Below are 24,345 nucleotides of genomic sequence, written 5' to 3'. Positions count from 1 at the left end.
TGACAAATTTAATTAATTAATGATATATTTAATTCCTCATTTATGGTTCCGCTACACCAACGCAGAGCCTACGCCGTAGGGCACGCAGCGACGCGCACCGTACGGCGAAGGCTCTGCGTCGATTTAACGCGGAACCATAAATCGGGCTTTACTGATCAGGCGTTTACCATCGATGCCTAAATGGGAAGGGGGGGGGGGTAGGGAGGTTTCTCCTTGTGCGCATGCGCAGCAGATGTTGCTTAGCTGCCTTAGCAGCACGGAGCTCCAGCCAACCACACCAAGGATGGTTTCTTCAAGTTTATTTCATCTTTTATAACGGTCTATTTCTACAAAATGAAGCTTCCTTACTCCTAGCGTCGTGAGGAGTAAGTATATGCCTTCTTATCGCGTCGGGTCCGCGTTTTTAGCTCAATCGCGAGCTTTTAAGTCGGGGACCAGCTGGCCTGCTCACAATAAGCACAAAGAAGCTGCTTATTTGTTGACTCGAGGTAACCTTTTAACAAAAAGATACAATCTGCAAAACATGCAACATTTCTCACGTCTTATTGATGGTGAATCACTCAGATTTGGTTGGAGAGTGTCCCAGACGGACTGAATAAATCAACACTTTTTTGAAGCTATAACACATAAATACACATTATCTGTCTAAAAGTTCACTTATCTATAAGATTATTGAATTTGAACTCTTGACTCCACTCTGTCCTCCTTTTACAGAAGGTATTAAAACAAGCAAGACGGCTGCTGTTACAGCCTCAAGCATCTTAATAAAAAAATAATGGAAATCATACTAGTTTTTTCCAATATTGCCAATAAATATTTCCACCCTTTCATAATATGATTAATATTTTGGACATGCTGTCGTCATCACAGCTTGTGCCTCAAGAGCAAGTCACTGTCAGGTGTGTGAGCAGTGGAAGTGGATGAGTGATGAATCATAGTCTGTAAATGGATGATGAATCTGCTGTTATGGCCTCAGTGTTGTTCCACTGGGGAAGAGAGGGGAAATACACCCTGGAAAAAGTTAATGTCCCTGTTAATGCTGCTCTAAAATGTGAGTGTATATATACTGCTATATTAAATATGTATATGTATGCGTACATGTATCATATTTCAGTCAGTGTACAATAACGTGTAATATTACACGACACCTTTTCTATCCATATAATTATTTTTATGGCAAAGCACTTTTTATTTAATTTTTTACCTTTTTATTTCCATTTTTATCTTTATATGGGTGTTTTGGCTTTTGAGGTGTTTGATTTGTAAATTACAGTGCTGTGTGTGTGGGATGGAGATGTCACTTTCCCCGAGGGACCCTCTCAAATGGATTAATAAAGTCATCTGAATATATATATATATATATATATATATATATATATATATATATATATATATATATATATATATATATATATATATATAATGCTTTGTGGGCCTTACTTGAACGTAAAAAATATGTTGTATGTAGGCCATCATGAGCTCAGAGGCTGTTGTGCAGCATGACTCACAATGATTAAAACACTAATTAAAAAAGGGGAAAAAAAGGAGTATTTTCTGTTGATATCTTGTGACTCCCGTTTTAAGGGGTTTTATTGATGCTGATAGTGATCCAGAAGGGTATACATTGTATAGGATTTTTTTTTTTTTTAAGTATGTAATAGGGCTGAATAATCACGTTAAAATCTAAATTGCAGTCTGGAGTGATGCAAGTAGTAAATCACTAAGGGTGTATTTGTATTATAGATTAACCACATGTCTGACAAAGGTTTTAAACATAGTTGCTTCCTTGTTACAGACACATTCACTGACGAGAAAGAACCTCTCTCTTTGCATACGATTCAGTTAAAAATGGCCTAAAGCTAGATGCATGGAAAAGGGGGCGCATTACAGTTAATTGCAATGTTCCTATAAATGATCTTTGTTTCAACCAAAAGCACAGATCAAACTAAAGAAAAGGAGGACTTCAATGGTATGAGGTATTTTGGATTTGGTTAAAGGAAATGAACAGCTGAAAAGGGTGCAATGCAAAATGTTCTATGATCCAGTTACCATGACAACGGGCAAAAACACAAACCATTAACGGTACTTAAAGACAAAGGTTAAATTAAAAAAAAAAAAAATTGAAAAAGACGCATCACCAGGCTGAAGTGCCATAAATGTACAAAGTCATGCAAAAACTACTGATGTTGTATCTGCTAAGTCAGTGAAACAGATAGTGATTTCTGCTTTGACAGTTTTTTTGTGTATCAATACACGTATTCAGTCTGGATGACTGAGAAGCTACACCAGCATATGACTTATGAGTCTTTTGTGGGAATAAAACCATATGGAAAATGTGTTATAAAGGCACAGGGAGATAACAGTCTCTGTTAACCACTTCTTGGCTAAAGACATGCTGTCTGTCAACACGGTGACCAGATACGGCTTTTAAAAGACCGCATCAGAACTGTTGGTTAAAGAGATGTAATTACATATCACACATATTCAAGTCAAGTTAACCTTCCACAATTTCATACAAAATGCATGAAAAAAAGTTGACAGCTGAACAAAGTGGACATTTACGCTGCAGCAAATCACAAACCTTACTTTTCTGTTTACAACATGCCAACATATTCTAATGCTACCACACATATTGGCAATGAAATGCAGAGGGTATGTTTAATTCAGGTTTTATTTTTTGTAGATCAAATTGTCAAATATTTGTCTGGAAAAAATGCAAATTGTTCAGACCTGATATTCACACAGAGGTCAAAGTATCAGCAGGGCGTTCCCCCTCAGAATTTGTTTTTAGGAATTAAGAGCTTTATTCAAGCAAATACGCCTAACTTCCCATAATGTTCATATGAATGAAGCAAAGACTTGCATATTTGGAAATTTTGCTTTTTATTTAAAATAGATTTAGAAAATGTAATATCCTTCCAGCATTAGGTCGTGATGGTGTTCGCTGTCTCCAAGTCTGGCGGTAATACTGTAATCCTGTGGTTTATTAATACAAATCTACATTGCTCGCAGTGGATTTTCAGATTGTTTAAGACTCTTCGCCAGTTTCTTATCTTGAAATATCTACGATTGACTTTTAGCACTGATGCCATCTTTATAAATTCTCAAACATCTTGGTGTACATTCACCATCGTAGTTTTGGTTTAGGAAAGAGATTCAGTTTGTGTTTGGAATGTAACTTTCCTTGACCTTTCTAAAATATTTTGGCAGAGACTCGTGAGTTTTGAGATAATATCTGTTTGGCATGCTGTCTGCCTTCATGCCATATTTACATACAGCTTTCTTCACGGTAGAAGCTTTTAGCGCCTCCTCCTCGGCTATTTGCTGGCTGCAGTTTGTACACAGGAAGGTTTCTCAGAGCCATGATGTCACTTTGATACAAGCTGCCATTTGCAAAAGGTCAGACTGAAGTGGAAGTGAAAATCAGCAGTTGCAGAGTAATTTCACACCGACGTAACTTTGTGTCAGCAGCTAACCTGCACCTGCTCTGTTTGTCCCCAGTATGACGAGGAGGTGTCCTATGCTGCATTAGTGGAAGAGTGACATGCTGGCTTGTTTGCCAGCATCAGGTGACCCTACTATCAATCTTCTCCCTCGCACGCAGATGAACACTGGACTTCAGAAATGTAAGTGTCTTTGAATGATTAGATCTATGTGCAATAGGGATCAGATAATATATTTACCCTGCAATGTTATCGCCTGGAATAGGGATTAGGGATGGGCAGTATGGACTAAAAAATGTACCACGATAATTTCTGGCATTTATCCCAAATAACGATAAAAATGATGATTAAAAAAATACCAATTCAACTCCACCTTTGTAACTATAAATCTATCTCGCTCTCAGATCCGCCATGTTTGTTACACAAAAACGTCATCAACGGGAATTTATACTTCTTTCTTTCTTTCTTTCTTGCTCATTTTTTTCTTGCTCATTTCTTTCTTTCTTTTCTGGCTCATTTCTTTCTTTCTTTTCTGGCTCATTCAATTTCTTTCTTTCTTTCTTTCTTTTCTGGCTCATTCAATTTCTTTCTTTCTTTCTTTCTTTCTTTCTTTCTTTCTGGCTCATTTCTTTCTTTTCTTTCTTTCTTTCTTTCTTTCTTTCTTTCTTTCTGGCTCATTTCTTTCTTTCTTTCTTTCTGGCTCATTTCTTTCTTTCTTTCTTTCTGGCTCATTTCTTTCTTTTCTTTCTTTCTTTCTTTCTTTCTTTCTGGCTCATTTCTTTCTTTCTTTCTTTCTGGCTCATTTCTTTCTTTCTTTCTTTCTTTCTTTCTTTCTTTCTGGCTCATTTCTTTCTTTCTTTCTTTCTTTCTTTCTTTCTGGCTCATTTCTTTCTTTCTTTCTTTCTTTCTTTCTTCCTCATTTCTTCCTTCCTTCATTCCTTCCTTCCTTTCTTCCATAAATCAGATTTACACAAAACCGTCATCAACGGGGAATTTATCATTTTTACCGCGATATACAAATTCTTACCGTGGGGAATTCTGTTGACGGTTTATCATGAACGGTAAAATATTACCCATTCCTAATAGGGATATCTTTTTCCTCCTCTTTTTTTGTGAGTGTTATGGTATTAAAGTGTTATAGTCTTACAGGTTAACTCATTTTTAAGCTTTGGTCTTGAACAAAGTGACGGCGGCACATTTTGATGGCATCTTGATGTATTTGATTTAAAACATGAGTCAGAGCGATGTTTCCATGATCATATTTCAGTGTATAGACTTGCAATGTGTTCTCCTATGTAGTTGTTGTGCCTTGCACTGGTTGTCTGACTCTGTGCACCTTCCAGGGGAAACTACACAGAAGATGAGATCTGCCAGCTATCCAACGCCAGCAGAGTTGGATGCCTATGCTAAGAAAGTCGCCAACACCCCTCTGAGCATCCAGATCTTTCCGAACAGTGTCAAAGTACCTCAAAGGAAGCACATACGCCGTACAGTCAACGGACTTGACACATCCTCGTCCAGCCAGCGCCACAGTCCTTATCCTTCTCAGGTGAGCAGCAGCGGAGGGCTGCTGGCTGTCCTCCGTGCACCTGTCAAAGGTATCGTCAAAGACTCGGGCGGTTGCCGCACGCGACAGCAACATAAAGCAGTCATGAACCCTCAAGCCGGGTCGTACGCTGCTCAAAGCACTTTAAATCTTCCTCATTCTGCTGTAACTCAACTACAAGGACCCTGTCCGCCTCCGGCCCAGAAACAGGTTATGGTTAACTCACAGGCCTTGCAGCAGCAGCAGCAGCAGCAGCAGCAGAGCCTGAGTCATCAAATGGCTTTACAGCAGCATCACCCACAGGCTTTACAGCAAAGGAACATGGCTCGTTCACAAGCTTTACAACGACAGCAGAGCCTGTCCCAGGTTCAGACAACACATCAACAAAGATTGGTACATCCACAGGGTGTGCAGAGACAGCATAGCCTGCCTCACGCCCAGGCTCTGCAGGTGCAGCAGCAGCAGCAGCAGCAGCAGCAGCAGCAGCAGCAGCAGCAGCAGCAGCAGCAGCACGGCCAGTCCTGCTCATCCGTCATACCACAGCAGCATCTTTCTCACATGCAGACACTAAAGCATCAGACGGCTCCTCCACAAGCTTTACTCACCCAGCAGGGAGTGACTCCGGATCTGCGCCTCTTATCTGATGGGGCTCAGCTTCCGAACCTGCAACACAGCCAGGGGCTGGTGGGCTCACAAGCCCTCCCCCAGACCGCTGCCACAGGCCCTCCTATCATGTCCAACAGCCTGCAGCACCCCCCGCCGGGACAATACGGTCCGCGGAAGCTCCCGGATGCAGACGCCCCACCAAATGTAACTGTATCTACCTCCACCATTCCACTGTCCATGGCAGCCAGCTTGCACCAGAACCGGCCCAGTGACCTGAGCAGCATCGTGCATCAGATCAACCAGCTGTGCCAGGCCCGGGCCGGCATGGGCGCCACCTCGGTCTGCGAGGGCCAGATCGCCAACCCCAGCCCCATCAGCCGTAACCTGCTGATCAACGCCAGCTCCAGGGTGTCGTCTCATCACCATCCTCTGGGCAACGCCCCCAGCTGCCTCATGGTCGGACACCCGGACAAGGCTGCAGCTCAGACTCCCAACGCTCCTCTCCACTCACAGCCAAGTATAGCTGCCACCAACAGCCTGACCGCCTTCCACGCGGAGAGTGAGAAGGTTCAGCAGCAGCTTCAGCAGCATTTACATCAGCAAAAGCAGCAGCAGCAACATCTGCAACAGCTGCAGCAGCAACAGCGCTCCTGGGCTCAGCATCAACTAGCCCACATGCAGCAGCCCCCCGAGGGCGCCCACCCCTGCAAAAACCCAAGAATGGAGCCTCCATCCGAGTGCGCGTTCCCCTCTCGAAACCTCAGCTATTCCCACAAGATACCCAACACCTCGCAGGGCTTTTCTTTAAAAAATCCTGCTGAAAAACCCCGACCTTCGTCCCCCGTGAACTGCACAGTAGCTTCTATGCCTTACATTAATGGTCACTACATGCAGCCGCCGTGGAGCAGCATCCCAACCTCAGCAGGTAACAATGGATCGTGTCCTCAGGACTTCCAGGGAGGGCAGGCCGCCGCCTCCGCCGACCGCATCCCAGGGGCAAAGTACCGGCCGGGGAAAGACGGAAGCACCGGCCAGTCCAAGTTGATGCACAGTGTGGATTTCTTAGGTGGTGACTTCCAGATTCCCAGCTTCCAGGAGCAGAACATGAATGTGATCGAGAAGATGCACAGACCAGCTATGGGCCAAGTACAAGAGACCAGCAACAGCGGCGGTGTCCACATTCATCACCCGGGCTACCGTTAAAGTCTGCGTTTTTGTCTCTGCTCGCTATTTTTCAAGTGTTTTTTCAACAGCACTTTGAGCTTCTTTTGTTTTTATTCTTTAAGATCCGGCAAGTGAGTGAGTGGATGTTATCGCTTCGAAGCTTAATTTGGAGACCAAGAAGGTTGCAATGTTTTCTAGTATTCCTCAGGTCTGAAAACCATGTCTTAAATTAGTTGAACATGAAGGGGTTTTTGAGATTGTTCTGTCAACCGTTTCCATCTCCGGCATGGATGTGCTGCTCTCGGCTCACGTATAAATGATCTAAAATGTTCCTTTGCAGCGGCGGATGTTCTCGCCCGGTTACTGTCACAGTGCTTTTTACAGGTTGACATGAATCCACTCAACTTTTATCAGCATTCGTGGCCTTACAACTGTCCCCATAATGGCAAGCTTTAGGGTGTCCTCTAGTAATCTTTTAATTTCAACATAATTACCCTCTTCACTGGGTTGTGATCCATTTGAATAAGAAAGTATGTATATGCAAAGACTTTCTGTAAAGTTTTAGTCTGATTTCCTCTCATAGTTGTTATTTGTCGGCAGGCCTGAGTGAGAGTTATGACATCTGAACTGCACCGTCATGGTCCCGGTTCTGCTCTGTTCTGTGGGGGAACATGCTCCACTTCTGAGATTCATTTAGTTTAAAAGTGCTCTCTTGTGTGTAATATTTCAAGAACTGTTTTTATTACTATTTTTGTTGTATATTTGTAGATTGTCCTACTTGAATTGTAGAAATTACTTGTAAATGTTATGCCTAACATTTGGCACAAGGAGCATAAACTCCATTAGCCCATAGTTGTCTGTAGCTAATGTGAAACAGAATAGCATCCCATTATTATTATTATTATTATTATCATTATTATAATTATTATTGTTGTTGAAATGGTGTGTGTATCTGTATGTGAAAAGCAAATTGATGACTTGCAAGCATGCAAGTACTTCAGATAATGCAAGGAATGCAATGCAGGGAAAATACTTTATTTCCCTTTCAAAATCCATGTTATCACCACTTGACTACTGTAATGCATCTGAGCTGACGTGGTGTGGATGTTTCCAGTGTGGCTTGTCTCCCGATCACTGGCATCGCCCTGTGTTTGATTTCGAGCTCCTATAACGAAGCAGGAACACGTTATGCTAGGTCTACTCTAACCTGAAGCTCCAGACCAATCTTTCTCTTGTACTTTTTTTTTTAAATTTATTTATAACGTCTGGGAATAGTTTTGCTTAAAAATTTCAAGCCTTCTTGGAAAAGGAAAAAAAAAGCCTTAAATGTCAAACTAGTTATATGATACTAAACATGCGCTTGTATAACGGAGCTTGCCAGGATCCCAACTGAAGTAGGACTGTGTTGCTAAACCTTTTTTTTTTTTTTTTTTTTGGTGGTTTTTTCCCTGAGTTTTGGTTTGTTTGCACCTGCTCAAATTTCCGTTCTGCTCATTAGGGGGTGTGTAACGGTTTATCGCTGGTTGTAATGGATGATATTGCCTTAAGTTGAATAATTGTGGTAATGCCGGTGAATAAATCACACGTACTACTGTCTTTAATGTTGCGTATCTAAACGATTTCAGATTATTTTAAAAGTGAAATATTAATAATGTTTAGGATAATAAATAGGTATTTAGGACAGGCCTGTAGCAGTTATTTTAAAGTATTTGAACAGTGTTTTAGTTAATTAAATATCCTGATTATAGTTTAATTTATTTCCTTTCTTGGACCATTGCATCCTGAAGCCATAGGTGTTTTCACACGAGGTCCCACAGTTGACACATATCGGAGCAGGTGGCGTTACCTGACGAGCTGCACTCAAGAGACTTAGAGGTTTGCATCCATGATGGTCTTCACGACTAGAAGCCGTCTGGTTTTTCTTTCAGAGTTGTCAGAACACATTACAGGTGAAAAACGGGAGGAAAGAAGTGCAGGATGAAACATCTTCAAAGATGCTGAGATGCAAGTTTGGTCTTCATACTTGATGGCAGTCTTTTTTTTTTGTTCTCTTTGTTTTCCTGGCTCTCACTTTTGGTGTGCCTGTTTCCTCGAAGCTGCTATTGAATTTAATCAACACACACTAGTATGATTTGTGTACGTTTGTTTGTATGTGTGTGTGTGTGTCTCTCTAAATGGTTCTGATATACGGGCTGTTATCATTGAAACCAATTCCTATTTATTTGATGAGCGCAGCGCAAGAATTTCCACCAGTCACACACCAGTACGTTTGGCTGTTCTACTAGCCATATTTGGAGATTAGTCCATACATGATAACTGACAAATATTCAATAGTGGCAGTGATTTTAATTTTTAATTTTTTGTTTTCAGAGGGTTGAAGCACTGTGGCTTAAAGAGCGTCCAAGACTGTTTGTTTGGGTTTCTTGAGATTCAATCAAAAGAGTGAAAACACTAAACAATTAGACGGAGCTTGTCTGGTTGACGTTGAACTGCCTTGTGGTAAAAGCCCGACTCAGTCAGGTTCTACAGTTTCATATGAAGTGCCTCCACTGGGCTTAGTATGGAGATGGCGTGTGAAAGGGTGCTTGCTTGCGTGCGTGTGTATGTTTAAGCTTGGGTAATTGCACACAGGTGTGCACACTGACGAAAGGTGCACAAAGTTAATCTCTGTCGGGGGACCAAGCTATTTAGTGTAACTACTGATACTGTGTCATGGACTGAAGTCCTGAAGTGTGCCACGATTTCCTTGACACTGTCAGGATGTGTCAACTGTTTGCTGCTGACTCACTGACCAAAGTGACCAAGCGTCCCTCTCTGACCACCCCAGCCAAAAGCCGTGGTAAAACCTGTACCTGGAATTTATGTTAACAGTTAAATAACAAAAACAGGCAACGTTCTGGTGACATAAAGGAGAGCCGCTGGCCTCATTTCAATGGTTAAAGGAAATCTTGTGAAGTAATAGATGTGAACAGCATAAAAAGATGTGAACAGAGCATTAAAGAAATCTAGAGTCAGTGTTTTTCTTTTTGTTTTTGTCTGCACGCTGCAGACCCGTTTCTTGCTCTCCAAGTAAGATCTTGATGTGCTTCTTAACAGAGCCTTTGGTTTTGTGATTTCAATGTATCAACATTACTGCAGAAGCTTTGTCAAACACGGCATGTCTAAATGCACTGAAAGAACCTACTGAAGCACACTGTAGCTCCTTTATGTAAATGAACCCAGATGGCAATATGAACTGGAGCACTGGATTGTAACGACTCTCTAGATTTATTTTATGCTCTGATACGACTGTTCTTGATTATAAGACGTAACTGTTGTGAACGGTGGTGGAGGGGGCTTTCTTTCTCTACTTTGTGAAAATGTGATATTCCAGTTTTGCCTAACCTTCAGGAATAAAATGTCTTGCACAAACATTATCCCTAACCAAAATAAAGTTTGCAAACACAATGTTTTCAGTGTCTTCTTATTGTGTTAATTTAAAAATCTGTGTTTCATAGCAAACCTAAGTATAAAATATTTGGGTTGAATTGATATTTTTCCAGTATACTTACAAAACAATATTTGAAATAAAATGGTTAAATTGGTGGGGCTGAATAGTGTTCAATATGACAACTTACGATTTATGTACCACAATGTTTTATTTAACAATAAACAGTAGTTTTCTAAAGAAAACTGCAGTAAAGTTACTTTTTAAACAATATCAACTTTTCTGGCACCCATAAATAGGGCTGTAGTTTAAAGATCTCTCCACTAGGGGGTGCTAGCAGAGCCATTAGAGCTGTACCACCTCTGGTGGTTTCACTATTATAAAGCGTTGAAATGTCTCGGAAATAACAAATGGGAAATGCATACATTAAAGAGGGCTCAGATAAGTGTTAAATAAAGTTGTGACTGTCCTCCAAATAAATGAAAGCTGTTAAAACATTCAATACAAAAATCTTTAAGGGGGGAAAAAAAAAAAATCAGAAACTTGGATGTTTTTGATTTTAACTCCACTAGAGAATGCTGGTTTCGTGCCGTCGACCTCGTCTGTGATGAATCCTCCCCAGGAGCTGATTGACGTTCCACGGAGTCTCTGAAATGTTTAAATGGTCAATGATATTAGTGACTCCTTAATAAAGAGAAATGGCAGAAGACGTGCAGTAAAACTTATGCATGTGCAAGTCTGTTGTCCTACCAGGAGTCTCAACATGAGGCTCAAGATTCATCATTTCATTTGCAGGATCTTCTTCCAGTTTCACACGAAGATCTGACCTCCATTGTTTCCAGTTCATTTCAGTTACCCTGAAGGTACATAAGAATCCATCAATGTTAAATTAGAAATGTTTCACTGGTTTCTAGTATGAAGAAAAGCACCCTATGCAGACCACCAAAATAAAATAAAACAAATAAAATAAATGCATTAGACCAGTCATCTGTAGTACAGTATTGTGTTGGTAACAGAGGTGTCTTCAGTATTCACATTCATTACTCAGGTAGAAGTATAGATACTAGAGTTTAAAAATACTCCTGTAGAAGTTGAAGTATCATCTCAAGTTTTTTACTCAAGTAAAAGTATAAAAGTACTGGTTTCAAAACTACTTAAAGTATAAAAGTAAAAGTAATGTAAGTGGGAGCCATTAAGGACAAAAGCCATTGAAAATGAATGCATCTTAGTATAATGCAAATATATTAAAGAACCATATATGTGTATTATTGAGCATTAACATGTGTTTCAGAGAGCAGCAGATATGATGACTAGTTGCCTATAAGTATTGTAATGGTGCAAAAAGTCAAACTTCAGAGGCATGTTATCATTTATCCTAACCTTTATTGGAATGTACATCCAAGTTTAGTTGCAGGAATCTGAGGGAACGGATGTAAGAACAAAACTGGACAAGAACATCTGAAACAACCACAACCAAATTCACTCTATCCGGATGGAGCAATTTAACTGGATAGTTTTGTAGTGAAGTATAGATAACCAAAATTTCTACTTAAGTAAGGTAACAAAGTATTTGCACTTCGTTACTTGACACCTCTGGTTGGTAAACACTTTGGCTTCACAGCAAGAAGGATCATCTGAGTTTCTGTGAGGCTTCTCGAGCAACATGGCTGCACCGTGTAGGAAGAAAAACGGCCTTCAAAACCGCTCCTCAGAAACCAGTGAGTTAACGTTTGATCCATTGTTTTCTACAGCCTATGTGCAGGGACAGTTCTGGCCACCTCGTCTTCCTCGTTATGTGTGTTTGTGGCCAATCAACATTATCAAATTTGTACAAACCGGATTCGGTTGAAGTTGGGAAATTGTGTAAAATGTAAATAAAAACAAAATACAATGATTTGACGATCATTTTCAACCCATATTCAATTGAATACACTACAAAGACAACATATTTAATGCTCAAACTCATAAACTTTATTTTATTTTTCAAATAATAATTAACTTAGAATGTCATGGCTGCAACACGTGCAGTAGAAGTTCGGAAAGGGCATGTTTACCACTTCATTACATCACCTTTCCTTTTAATAACACTCAATAAACGTTTTGGAAGAAAGGAGACTAATTTTCTTAGCTTCTCATGTGGAATTCTTTCCCATTCTTGCTTGATGAACCGCTTCAGTTGTTCAACAGTCCGGGGTCTTCTCTGTCGTGTTTTACGCTTCATAATGCGCCACACATTTTCAATGGGAGACAGGTCTGGACTGCAAGCGGGCCGGGGGAGAACCTGGACTCTTTTACTTCCAACCACGCTGTTGTAACACGTGCAGAATGTGGCTTGGCATTGTCTTGCTGAAATAAGCAGCGGCGTCCATGAAAAAGACGTGGCTTGGATGGCAGCATATGTTGCTCCAAAATCTGTATGTACTTTTCAGCATTTATGTTCCTTCAAAGAAATGTAAGTCACCCATGCCATGGGAACTAATGCACCCCCAAACCATCACAGATTCTGCTTTTGAACTCTGCGTTGATAACAGTCCGGATGGTTCCGCTTCCTCTTTGGTCCGGAGGACACGACGTCCAGTGTTTCCAAAAACTATTTGAAAAGTTGACTCATCAGACCACAAAACACTTTTCCATTGTGCATCAGTCCATTTTACATGAGCTCGGGCCCAGATAACCCGGCGGCGTTTCTGGATGTTGTTCAAAAACGGCTTTTGCTTTGCATGGTAGAGTTTTAACCCACACTTACTGATGTAGTGACGAACTGTATTTACTGACAGTAGTTTTCTGAAGTTTTCCTGAGCACATTTGGTGATATCCTTTACACACTCATGTGGGTTTTTAAGCCAGTGCCGTCTGAGGGATCGAAGGTCACGGTCATTCAGTCTTGGTTTCCGGCCGTGGTGCTTACGTGCAGTGATTTCACCAGATTTTCAGAATCTTTTGATATTATGGACCGTAGATGTTGAAATCCCTAAATTCCTTGCAATTTTGCTTTGAGAAATGTTGTTCTTAAACTGTTCAACTATTTTCTCACACAGTTGTGGCCAAAGTGGTGACCCTCGCCCCATCCTAGCTTGTGAATGACTGAGCATGTTTGGTGAGGCTCCTTTTATACCCAATCATGGTTCCCACCTGTTCCCAATTAGCCTGATCACATGTGGGATGTTCCAAATAGGTGTTTGATGAGCTTTTATCAGCCTTCTCAGTATCTTTGCCCCCTTTCCCAACTTCTACTGGACGTGTTGCAGCCATGAAATTCTAAGTTAATTATTATTTGGCAAAAAACAATTAAGTTTATCAGTTTGAACATTAAATATGTCGTCTTTGTAGTGTATTCAATTGAGATAGGTTGAAAAGGATTTTCAAATCGTTGTATTTTGTTTTTATTTACATTTTACGCAATTTCCCAACTTCATCCGAATCCGGCTTGTACATCACCATGTAGTGATGCGTTTAATGTCAACATCCTTGCAGACACAATGACACATAAGGCATCAACTCCTTCACATACTGAGACTTCAACCATGGGAGCATGTACGAAGACTGCGTCTCTACGAAAATGCAGTCTACTATTTTAGAGCCTTCATAGTGAAATATCAGCATTTAGTTCTCTCATGAGATTAGGTTGGTATGGTGTCCTTGACATCAGCATACTTTTTCAAACTCACTCAGATATTTAGCTGCCAGCGGTAACATTTCATTGTTGTATAGCAGGGGTATTCAACTAGATTCGGCCGGGGGCCACATCTGCAAAAGGACTGTATGGAGAGGGCCGCACAATTTGAAAATGTGGGGGTTTTCAAAAGGTATTTTGCACTCAAAGACGAAGACTTATGTAAATATAATACATTTGTATTATACATTTGAATATATCTAGTTTACATATGAATTATGTATTAATTGTCTCCAGATTTAGTAATTGTGAATGTTAAATATAATATTCAGATAAAGAAATATTTTGAATGCAAGTTCATTTTGAAACCATGCATTGTGCAAACTTAATGAAGTTGATATTGACCTACTTTTAATAAAACACGCCATAATGACAAAGCACCACTTTCCACCAAGATTTCCTTATTTGAATATTATATTAAGCATTAAGCACAACCATTTTAGTCCATAGTAGCCAGTTATAAAAATATTATAACATTTTTTTTTTTTTTTTCAACAAACACCCCCTTTTTTGAAATATGACCAGGAGCCACATAAAAGCTCCTGGCGGGCCGCATGTGGCCCGCGGGCCGCCAATTGAATATCCCTGTTGTATAGTGTTAATACAGACCACGTCAAGTAATGGATTACCTGACAAATCGACGAGCCTTATCCAGGTTGTTTTTGAAACACACCATATCCGAGACGCTGGAGTGAAGCCTGTTCCTCAGCCACCTCGGTAGAGTCCTCTCCATGTCCAGAATTGTAAAAGCCCTCTGGCAACATGCAGAATATAGTTTCAGTCTTATGTATACACGAGACTGATGAACCAGAACTTGTCAATATTAGTTTTGGAGCGCTGGAAGTGTTTAAACAGCAGAAATGTTCCCCACCTGTAGGTTCCAGATGCTTTCATTCTGCTTAGAGATCTTTTCAACTGTGTTTCCCATCAGAGCTATGAGCATGTTGAGCAGCAGGATGTAAGTGAGAACTATGTAGCTGATGAGCAGAATGTAGAAAACAGCCTTGTATTGAACATGGTCAGTGAACTCCAGATCTCCCATCCCAATAGTGAACTTGAAGAGCTCCAGCGTTGTAAAGCCGATGTCATTGTAACTTGGCTTTCTGCACTTGAACGGCTCGACATCGGCGCTCCTGCCTCGCGCCAGGGTGCCATTCGTCAGTTTTTTGTGAGGTGGGGGTGAGTCATCTATGAGAGTGACAACAGCTGTGGACACAAAAACAAATCATTCGAGTTAAAACAGCTCCTCTACATATTTTTGATTGTTTGCATTTATAGATATTTAAAATCTTACCAGCAGAAAATCCAAAAAGCAAGACACTGTAGACGCATAAAAAGTGTAACAGGTCACCGAGGATCATCTAAAGAGAAACCCATGCTGTCAGCCAGGGCATGCATTCACTCAGCAACCCATTCTCAAATGTGTAATGTTATATTCTTACGCGCTGCATCATGACGTTGTACATCCCCAGTTGCTTAGATCCTCTCATGTAATAAAGAACGTTCACCCAGGCGAGAGCCAGCGAAAGCACGAGGAGCCCGACGTATTCCCTCCTCCCAGAGAAGTACAAAACCACACAGATCAAAAGGAGGGCTGCCTGCATGAAACTGCAAACATGATGGATGGTAAGAAAGCAGAATAACTGCAGGTGTCCTTTGCAGTCTTTTGCAATCATTTGCTCAAATTTCTATTACTGTGAATACCACTGCAAAGTAAAAGAAATGTCCATACACCGTAAAGTTAAAGCAGCACAACGTAACTTTCAGTTTTTCAGAGTTTGGCTGCATCTTTTGGACAAAAGCGGTAGTGCTTTACCAGAAAGAACACTACGTTTCCCATGAGCACTAGCGCGTACTGCCGGAAAACTCCTGTCCCGTCGCATGCATTTGTTTTGAGAGAAGACGGGACGCTTTTCTGTTTCACCAAGTGAACAGACGGAACGCAAAAAAAAAGATGTTAAACTGCTGGAAAGGAACTGGAATTTACCGGGATACCTTAAACAAGGAAGCCAGGGAGCGGTATATGGAGAAAATAATGATTATTAATGGTCTGGATCCATATGAAATCCCTACTGAAGAGTGGAGCTCCTCGTCGGAGCTCCACTCTTTAGAAAGGATTTACTGCCGCAGTTCTGCACAACCCACGTCTTAGGCTACCTTGTTTAGGAGTGTTTGGCAGCTGCTTTGGTAAATGTTTGACTCGCCATGTGTTTCAATAAATTTGTATAATAGTACAACATACAGTACATGTTTTGTATCCCTCTTACTTCTATTTTCTTTTTATTTGACTGCTATATTATGCTGAAGAGGCTCCGAGGCGTGAGCAATATTTTTGTTTTCCTCGTGAGATAATTTTTTTCCTCTGCAGCTACAAATCAAATAGTTAATATTTTTTCCTCAACAAAATTAATCGCACCGCAGAGAGCTGGCCAACAACTGCGTTTAGCTGGAGAAGTAGGGAATAAAACCCGTGTTTTGATCCGACGCCCGTCTGTGTGCGTGTTTGTTTGTTTACTGAGGAACGTTATGCTTGGCCGTTACAGCCGCGATCCAACTGAGCCGACGACTCTTTTACTCTTTTACTTTGTTATATCAGATACTTGGCCTGCGTGGTTCTGCCTCTGAGCAGGAAAACCGTGAAAAGTTAAACCATTAGGATCTTTTCCCCACGTCTGTTGTGTGGAGCTGCTGCAGCTACAACACAGCAACGGGTTACCAGCTTCTGCGGAGCTGCGCTCCAAGCCCCGCCCATTTTTGTCTCGACTACGAATCGGGAAGGAGGGGGAAGTGACGTATGCCGTAAAGCAGTCAAAGCCGTAAAAAAATTGTAGTTTTTTTAGTGTGGCAGGGTTCCTACCATGCACCTCAAAGTTACATAGTGCCAGTGAAGGTGATACAGACCCCTCAGATCATGACAGAGGTTCATTAAACCTGTTGGAAGTTGATGTACCATCACAATGACTCTGGAAATATGATATTAAGGTGGAAAAGTTACATAGTGCTGCTTTAAGTAAGATTAGTTACCTATTCCTATGTTGTATTTTTTCAAAATAAAGAAGGTAAGCAGTCCATACTTCATGGCATTAATCCATTGTCCATACCCAATTGTGTTCAGGGTCAAACCACCAGAAAAGGCCTTCCGTCCATTACAGAATCTCCAAATAATTCATTTATAGACATTTTTTTGGACAATAGGAGGAATCCAGTGTCGGGTAGTGTTAGTTAATCCGAAATTGAGTTTCAACCCCATAACCTTCATTGGTTGTGTGTTTTTGAAACAGCACAACAAAGCCATGTATTATCTAAACTGGCTAAATCCAATTGAGGGTCACGGAGATCTTCTGGAGCCTGTCCCAGGTCTCTTTGGACGAAAGGCAGCGGTTTGCACTAATAGATCATTTTATCTCTTTGCGTATAGATGTGGAGGTTATGTTACTTTGACGCTGTCTATTATTTTCTTTTCCTTAGTCTCTTAACTCTGTCTTTTTTATTAATTTCCAGAATCCAAGATGTCTACTGTACCTCTGTGTTAGCTTCATCAGTGCACTTACTCAAAGACACACAATTAGTCCAGCCCCTTCAACTATGTATCAGACAAACCTGACATTTTTTTTTCTTTTAACATAAAAAAATGATATTTTACCATCCACTAACCACACCCAAATAAATAAACAAATCTTTTTTAGAATACCAACAAGAAAGTGTATTTTTTAACCCATCCAGGTTGCACCCCTGACTGTCACCAGGGTCTACCTAACCTGTGACCCTGAATAGGGAGATACAGGTGTAGATGGATAGATGGAGGAATGGATGGATGTTTCTTTTTCAACTTGATACGTCTTTGGTAATACTCACAACAGAAATTCACTGAATCCATCAGTGACCAGGGACATGAAATTTGGGGGGTTCCTCCGGAAAATAGTTATCTAAGGATTTAAAGATCACACTTATTAGGATCAGCTAAAACACCGTCTGGTTTTGTGCAGCTAGACTCCACTTCCTCACCGTTTTATAAAGAAACCTCACAGCTCCGAGGACACTGATCAGCTCACCGGCACAACGGAGATGGTCTAGTGAGCTGTTTTCTACGGGAAATGGTGGCTGTGGGTTAAACAGTTCGGAGCGTTTGTTTAGTTGGATGGAGGTGGTGAAACATAGTTTGTCCTTTTTTAAGTCAGAGAATCGTACTATAAAGCCACTCTCCTCTCTTACCTTTCCGTCCTTTCTGTAGAAGGCCACAGTGGTGAAGATGGCGAGGTATATCAAATAAGCTAAGAAGTTCATCAGGAATAATTTCGAAGCAAATCTCGTCCATTTATCCTGAAGAAGACTGTTGAGAGGTTCGATCTTGAGCATCTCAGGGCGATTCTGAGCCAATGGTAACAAATCAGAGTTCACATTGAAAACATTAAATCCTCTTTGCTGTTCAACTTGACAGTGTTTGACTTAAATAGAATATCGTTGACACATGCTTATATTCTCCACACTTAATTCAATGACACGATCCTGTACTTGATCATTTAAGGCAGCAGGGTCTTGTGATGAACAATGGGAGCACAATTTAATGCCCCATGCTGGGATAATATACATACTTCACCGCTGCAGTTCTCTTGAACTTTAATGGACTCATCATCCACACACATGACTGTCAATCATCTTTTAAAGCTAGAAAATACAGAAACGACTAAAGGAAGTATATAAAACATGGAACAAAAAGTAAAGAAGTTTGTGTTTAGTAGATTATTTCTTTGTTTCAACAATGCTTCTTGGTTCTTGGCAATAAATCTTATACCGTTGGAAAAGCTGTTTATTTCCCTTTTAGATGCTGCCAGAGGAATGTGCATTTGTGTGATGAGCAGCAGAGCTGAGTATGTGGTTGGGCCCATGAAAATCTGCCAAATCTTCTCTGCCAATGCCAAACAACATATTTTGCTGTTGGTATTGACTCTTGTACAAACATTTTCTTACTTTTTGTGCTAAATTTGTTTAGTTTTTTCAGGTTATTTCGTATTGACAACATGGTGCCTTTGAAACTGCTGTAAAGAAAATATCCAAAACTTATCTTTAAGTGTTAATTTTACTACATTCTCGTAAAAGGTTGTGTCTGAGAAAAATTAGATATTAATTTAGATAATGCATTATTTGCAGATAACATTCTAGAAAATAAAATGCACACATCCATCTTTATACAAAATTCAAAGGGATGGTTAATTTTATAGATAACTTATACAGATACAGATACAGGACTGTCTCAGAAAATTTGAATATCATGATAAAGTTCTTTATTTTCTGTAATGCAAAAATGTCATACATTCTGGATTCATTACAAATCAACTGAAATATTGCAAGCCTTTTATAATTTTAATATTGCTGATCATGGCTTACAGCTTAAGGAAAACTCAAATATCCTATCTCAAAAAATTAGAATATTCTGGGAATCTTAATCTTAAACTGTAAACCATAATCAGCAATATTAAAATAATAAAAGGCTTGCAATATTTCAGTTGATTTGTAATGAATCCAGAATGTATGACATTTTTGTTTTTTTAAATTGCATTACAGAAAACTTTATCACAATATTCTAATTTTCTGAGACAGTCCTGTATATGCCGAGTTTTACATAATAAGAATGTATGAAGTTAAATTTAAAATTCTAACCGGAATTTCGCTCCCACAGACGATTATCTCCAACACAGAGTTGTCCTCGTTGGTGTCGATGGAGCTCATGTCATAGAGTGAGCAGTGAACAGGTCCGTAGACCCACTCCGTAAATTTCCTTGAAAGCGGCCTTGTTTCTTCGTTCATGAATTCACGATTCAACATATGCTTGAACAACTGGCCAACGAGAGATCATAACAGTGATGATTGATTGGAAAGATAAAGAGATTTAAAAGAAAACCATGCAAAAGACTATGACAGAAAGTAGTCCTACCCCAATCTTCCCTAGCTTTGCAGCTAACTTCAGAGGAGTCAGACCTTGATTATTTTCAATAGCTTCCAAAAGGACTTGTCTTTTTTTCCCAATCTTGTTGTGCTGAATGAGGACCTCATCGTACATGCTTGCAATCATCACTGTGTTTTCTGTTGTGTTATCTGCTATGACCACCAAGGCATGCAGCACCGTGTTTCCTTGTGAGTCTTTGTCCGTCAAGTCAGCTCCTCTGTAAGGGTTTTCAATGAGAAAGGACACAATATCTGGCTGGTTTGTGCAAGCGGCTAGTGACAGCGGGAGTTCCCCTATTGAAAACACATGGGAGACCGTAGAGATAAGATTTGACTACAGACAAATTGAACAAAACAGGAACAGCTGGCAGCTTTATACTTATTTATTTTAAATACCCACCAAAATAAAAGCCAAGCTCTCCATTATTCTGAAAGAAAGTTCCACTGGCTTTGGCTTGGACATCTGCTCCTTTCTGGACCAGCAGCTTCACATGGTCAAAGCTCCTCCTCTCAATGGCGATGTGCAATGCTGTCTGACCTGCAGGACGTGTTTTGTTGCATAAAAAAAACAGGCTGCTCTTGATGTTTTCTCAGGATAAATGGACAGAATTTGATTAAGTATTCTATTGTGCTCACCTTTGTAGTAAGGATCCTTGTAAGACGCATTGATCACATTTTCTAAATCATCCGTTTTCTCTGCTATGTCCAGGAGGGTTTCAATAGTGTCATTTTTCCCATCTTTCAGGTTCAGCAAAGCTTTCATTAGAGCCGTTTTCCCATTTCTTTCATCTGAAATAAAACCATACTGTTCGTCATCAAATTATTCACATAAAACGGACAAGGTTTTAAAAATAAAAGGTTGCACAAACCCCTCCCATCTTCTCCATGCTATTTTTCATTACAGATGTAAGAAAGTGTATCTAAAATAAATATGACATCAGTTTATTCAGATCTCGTTTCTTGTTTCACCTGGTACTATCTTTTAATGACACCAGAGAACATTCATATTTTTTTAATGACTGTAGTTTAATGACATGTCCAAGACCAAATTATTTTTTATTAGAAGACATGAATCAAATTAACCCATTCATCGATAAAAGCTTCCACTGCACTTACCTGTGAAATATGGGCTCGTAAGTTGTTTCTTAATAATTCTGAGGGAGTCAAGCAGGCCTTCCAGCTGGGCTGGGTCTCCCTGGGACACGGCCTTAAATACTCGCTCCCTTGTGAATGTAGTAGGTTGAATGTTGTCAACATTGACATTACACTGGCTGAAACAAAATATAGTTAAATAAAGAAAATAAAATAAACCAGTTGTGGATGCAGCTCAAGATTTATAGGTAGGGCCTATAATTAATTGTAAAAACATGTAAACTCTGCATCATGTAAACTATTGCGCTATTGTTTTGGGGGGAAACAAGCACAGGGAAGCAAAAACCAGTCTTTCATGCTGGGATGTGTTTACCTGAAATAAGACACCACTACAACTGAAAATGCTGGTCACTGAAGGCGAGAATGTCTGTTTCTTAGAGGAAATGTACCAATCTAACGGAAATAAATCCCCAGCCCCCCCCCAGCTGGTTACCTTGATAGTGAGATGTTGCTGTCCATGGGAACAACAGGTATCTCTGAGTTGTCTTTTCTAAGCAGCCAGTCCAGACTAACCTCCTCCTTTGCTTGCTCTTTGTTTGGTTCCACGCTGTTCAATTCCTGTCCTTTTTCCATTGTTTTATCGTTCATGATAAAATTGGCCACAAAAAAAAAAGAAAAGAAAAATACACTATTTCTAACCGTGTTTGTTGTAGCTCACCAGCTGCGATGAGCTACAACTCCCCAGGTGTAGAGTTGCAAGGTAATGGGCGGTGCTCTTGCAGCAGGGGGGTTGTTGCCCTGGTTATTCTCCACCCTTTCCACCGTGAGCAGACCTGTCATTTGCCTGGAGCAATCTTTCATCAGCAAGCCTTTCGGAGGTAAATAGTTTAACTAGTTAGGGCAGCACAAGCTCAAATATTTCATCAATAACAGCTCAGTCGTATCTGCCAAGTGTCAAACTGCATTACTGTATATTGATTAGGTAAATTTGCAATATGTATTTTTTATTACATCAATAATATGCTATTTCTGCTGTGATAAATTAGAATATCCAATGTGAAGTAACATTATAACAGTATAAAACAGTGGTTCCCAAAGTGGCGGGATTTACTGAAAATAAAATAAAATCTTTCTGTTATTATAATCAGTGTGTTTGTAATTCAGTAATTAAGATTTCTGCCCATAACTGAGATTTCCATTGTACAGTATATCAAATATGACCACAAAACAATAGGTTACAAAAGCCATACACTTATAATGTATATGTGTTAATAATAAATACTGTAATGTGAACGACATAATCAAGTCTGATTTACTGACAACAACTTTGAAAAAACAAAAACTTTGGTTGAAAATAGACCTTGTGTAGACTGTGAGGGACAGACAGCAGTGAGCTCGCTTTTGAATGGTAAATATCAAAATAAACCGTACACAGGTACATTTACAACTTATATTGAATCACTTTGAATACATCAATGTCAGTTACATGACAACTAAAAGCGCAATTAAACAAGCTTTTCTGTGTTTTTGGGGGGAGGGAAAACTTCGCTTCATGGATTGCAGATAAATTAGCAATTGAACTGTTAAATGGTGCCATGCATCTTTTGTGTAGCAACATGAGATTAATGTAAGCAATTTATTAATACTCTCTTACATTTGAAAATGATAAATTATGGTTTTCAGTTAAATATTTTATGATCCAGATCTATTGACATCTGTAGTACGATGCTGCAGATGTTTATCAGTCTGTGGTCAGTGTGTTGTTTTATGCTGCATCTGCTGGGGAAGAATCAGACACAAATACAATCTGATGTATTTAAATGCTGAATGTGACAATAAGAGCAAGTGTCTGTCTGTGAGAACAAGTAAAATAATTAAAAGACAATGGCCGGGTTTCCCAGATCAGTTAAGTAGTTCTTAACAGCGAAAGACTTCTTTCAAACCTTCTTAAGGAGCCTGTGAAAGAAAATCGCGTTTCCCAGAGTCGCTCTTAGCTTAAGTATCTCTTTCATTAAGAAGGAAATGAAAGATGCTGCTGACCCAGTCTTTACAACCATCTTAGTCAACAAAGACTCACAGATCCAGCCGCGTCAGGCAAATCAATATCACACCAAGTAATGAGATATTAAAACAATGCACCCCTCACAAATTTTGATCTATTTTATACTTTAGAATTATATTGTTTAGCATTTATTGGTGACAGCAAAGGGGAAAAAAAAAAGAAAAATAAGGAATAACAAGTGTGTTCCTGTATATGCTTTATGCATTACGCACAAATAAAACGATCATCATGAATATCATTTATTTGATAATTTGGCTGCTATACAGCATGTTATCGCTGCAAATCAACCGCGTCGCCGTGCGCGAAGCAGAACTGTTTTTATGAACGCATTCGTGCGTCAGCACTTCAGTCCCCTGGACGTGCTGTCGGACCGGGCTGACCAGACACCGACACCGATCCTCCTACCCGAGCCCGAGCCCGAGCACCTACACCTGTGTGATGACAGGGAAGCAGGGATCCTTTGATGAATCGTTCATTACAGTCTCAAATATAATCAATGGTGTCGGTTTATATTAAAGAATCTTTTTGCCCAGAAGAAAAAAGAGCGAAGACAACAACCCATAACTATTTTCTTCACAGCTGCACCGCGGGGTTTAGGATAAAAAGACGCTTCAGAGTCGGGATGCAGCAGCATCAGAAGAGCAGGAATACGTGCGTGGCGGGGATGATCTCTGCAATCTGAAGCCCTCTATAATTGTAAAAAGAATTTCACTTTTCACGGGTTCTTTTTGGAACATAACCCCTATGAAAAACCAGGGATTGCTGTAATTCCACGTTGCGATTTGCGAAACTCGCCTTCTCTTGGCTCATGTTTTTGAACGCACACACACGCCCACCCCGTTTACTCCCGGTCTCTGCGTGTGGGGAAAAAAGCCTCACTGTAGCCAGAAATAACGGAGTAACGCGCCGTTTGGATGAAAAAGGGTCATTGAATTATATTTATCATCTTAATTTTTTATTATAAACGCACAGGCAGCATGGAATTAGTGCGTTAGGTAGCAGTGCTGCGTGTAAAAATGCGCTGATAGTGATCGGTGATCGATTTGCCTGGCATCGATTGATTTGGTTTCAGAACCGGACAGCTGCTCCAAAGAGCTTCTGAAAGAGCGAAACTAAAGGACGGTGTTAAGAAGTCATCTGGGAAACACCCGTATCTTAGGGTTCTCTCTTAGTTCAAACCTTCTTTGAACCTCTCTTAAATCCTTAAGAGAGGTTGGATCTGGGAAACCCGGCCAATGTATGAAGGCTCTTACATCACAGAAAAATGTGTTTGGAATTACGGAAGAACAATTTTACAGTATTTAACAGAGACTGTATTCCAGCATTAGGACAGCAGAACAAAGGTGGGGCTACGAAATGTCTTATCTTTCTTACAGTGGAACACAAGTT

At 40.1% G+C, this 24,345-nt stretch overlaps 2 protein-coding genes across 3 annotated transcripts; one reads left to right on the top strand and one right to left on the bottom strand.

Annotated features, from left to right (window-relative positions):
* Window positions 1-228: 228 nt before the first annotated feature.
* On the top strand, window positions 229-9,627 carry LOC133441480 (protein FAM222B-like). Its single transcript, XM_061718812.1, has 3 exons — window positions 229-365; window positions 3,502-3,626; window positions 4,787-9,627. The coding sequence occupies exons 2-3, from the start codon at window positions 3,545-3,547 to the stop codon at window positions 6,796-6,798; spliced, it is 2,094 nt and encodes a 697-aa protein (XP_061574796.1). The 5' UTR covers window positions 229-365; window positions 3,502-3,544; the 3' UTR covers window positions 6,799-9,627.
* Window positions 9,628-10,392: 765 nt separating this feature from the next.
* LOC133442237 (transient receptor potential cation channel subfamily V member 1-like) lies at window positions 10,393-21,632 on the bottom strand. 2 transcript variants are annotated; one of them, XM_061720194.1, is made up of 15 exons: window positions 21,388-21,632; window positions 20,919-21,073; window positions 20,439-20,591; window positions 20,203-20,340; window positions 19,792-20,096; window positions 19,518-19,694; window positions 18,072-18,227; window positions 17,865-17,960; window positions 17,715-17,785; window positions 15,302-15,467; window positions 15,154-15,220; window positions 14,731-15,065; window positions 14,489-14,613; window positions 10,937-11,043; window positions 10,393-10,834 (listed from the first exon to the last, which is right to left on the bottom strand). In XM_061720194.1, the coding sequence occupies exons 1-15, from the start codon at window positions 21,540-21,542 to the stop codon at window positions 10,755-10,757; spliced, it is 2,286 nt and encodes a 761-aa protein (XP_061576178.1). In that variant the 5' UTR covers window positions 21,543-21,632; the 3' UTR covers window positions 10,393-10,754. The 2 variants fall into 2 exon arrangements, with proteins under 2 accessions (XP_061576178.1, XP_061576179.1); XM_061720195.1 differs by having other exon boundaries at window positions 21,468-21,632.
* Window positions 21,633-24,345: the final 2,713 nt, after the last annotated feature.

The sequence above is a fragment of the Cololabis saira genome, chromosome 4 (genome assembly GCF_033807715.1).
Source record: "Cololabis saira isolate AMF1-May2022 chromosome 4, fColSai1.1, whole genome shotgun sequence".
Lineage (NCBI taxonomy): Eukaryota > Metazoa > Chordata > Actinopteri > Beloniformes > Belonidae > Cololabis > Cololabis saira.
The sequence above is the reverse complement of the archived record's forward strand: the minus strand, read 5'-3'. Positions and strand labels throughout refer to the sequence as shown.

Excerpts from the sequence above, each read along its gene's own strand:
- LOC133442237 (XM_061720194.1), bottom strand. The coding sequence starts at position 21,542 with ATGAACGATAAAACAATGGAAAAAGGACAGGAATTGAACAGCGTGGAA. Across the intron at positions 19,695-19,791 it reads CAAAGCTAGGGAAGATTGGG|TTGTTCAAGCATATGTTGAA; the intron begins GTAGGACTACTT and ends CTCGTTGGCCAG. Across the intron at positions 18,228-19,517 it reads TCTGTGGGAGCGAAATTCCG|AATCGCCCTGAGATGCTCAA; the intron begins GTTAGAATTTTA and ends CCATTGGCTCAG.
- LOC133441480 (XM_061718812.1), top strand. The coding sequence starts at position 3,545 with ATGCTGGCTTGTTTGCCAGCATCAGGTGACCCTACTATCAATCTTCTC. Across the intron at positions 3,627-4,786 it reads GAACACTGGACTTCAGAAAT|GGGAAACTACACAGAAGATG; the intron begins GTAAGTGTCTTT and ends TGCACCTTCCAG.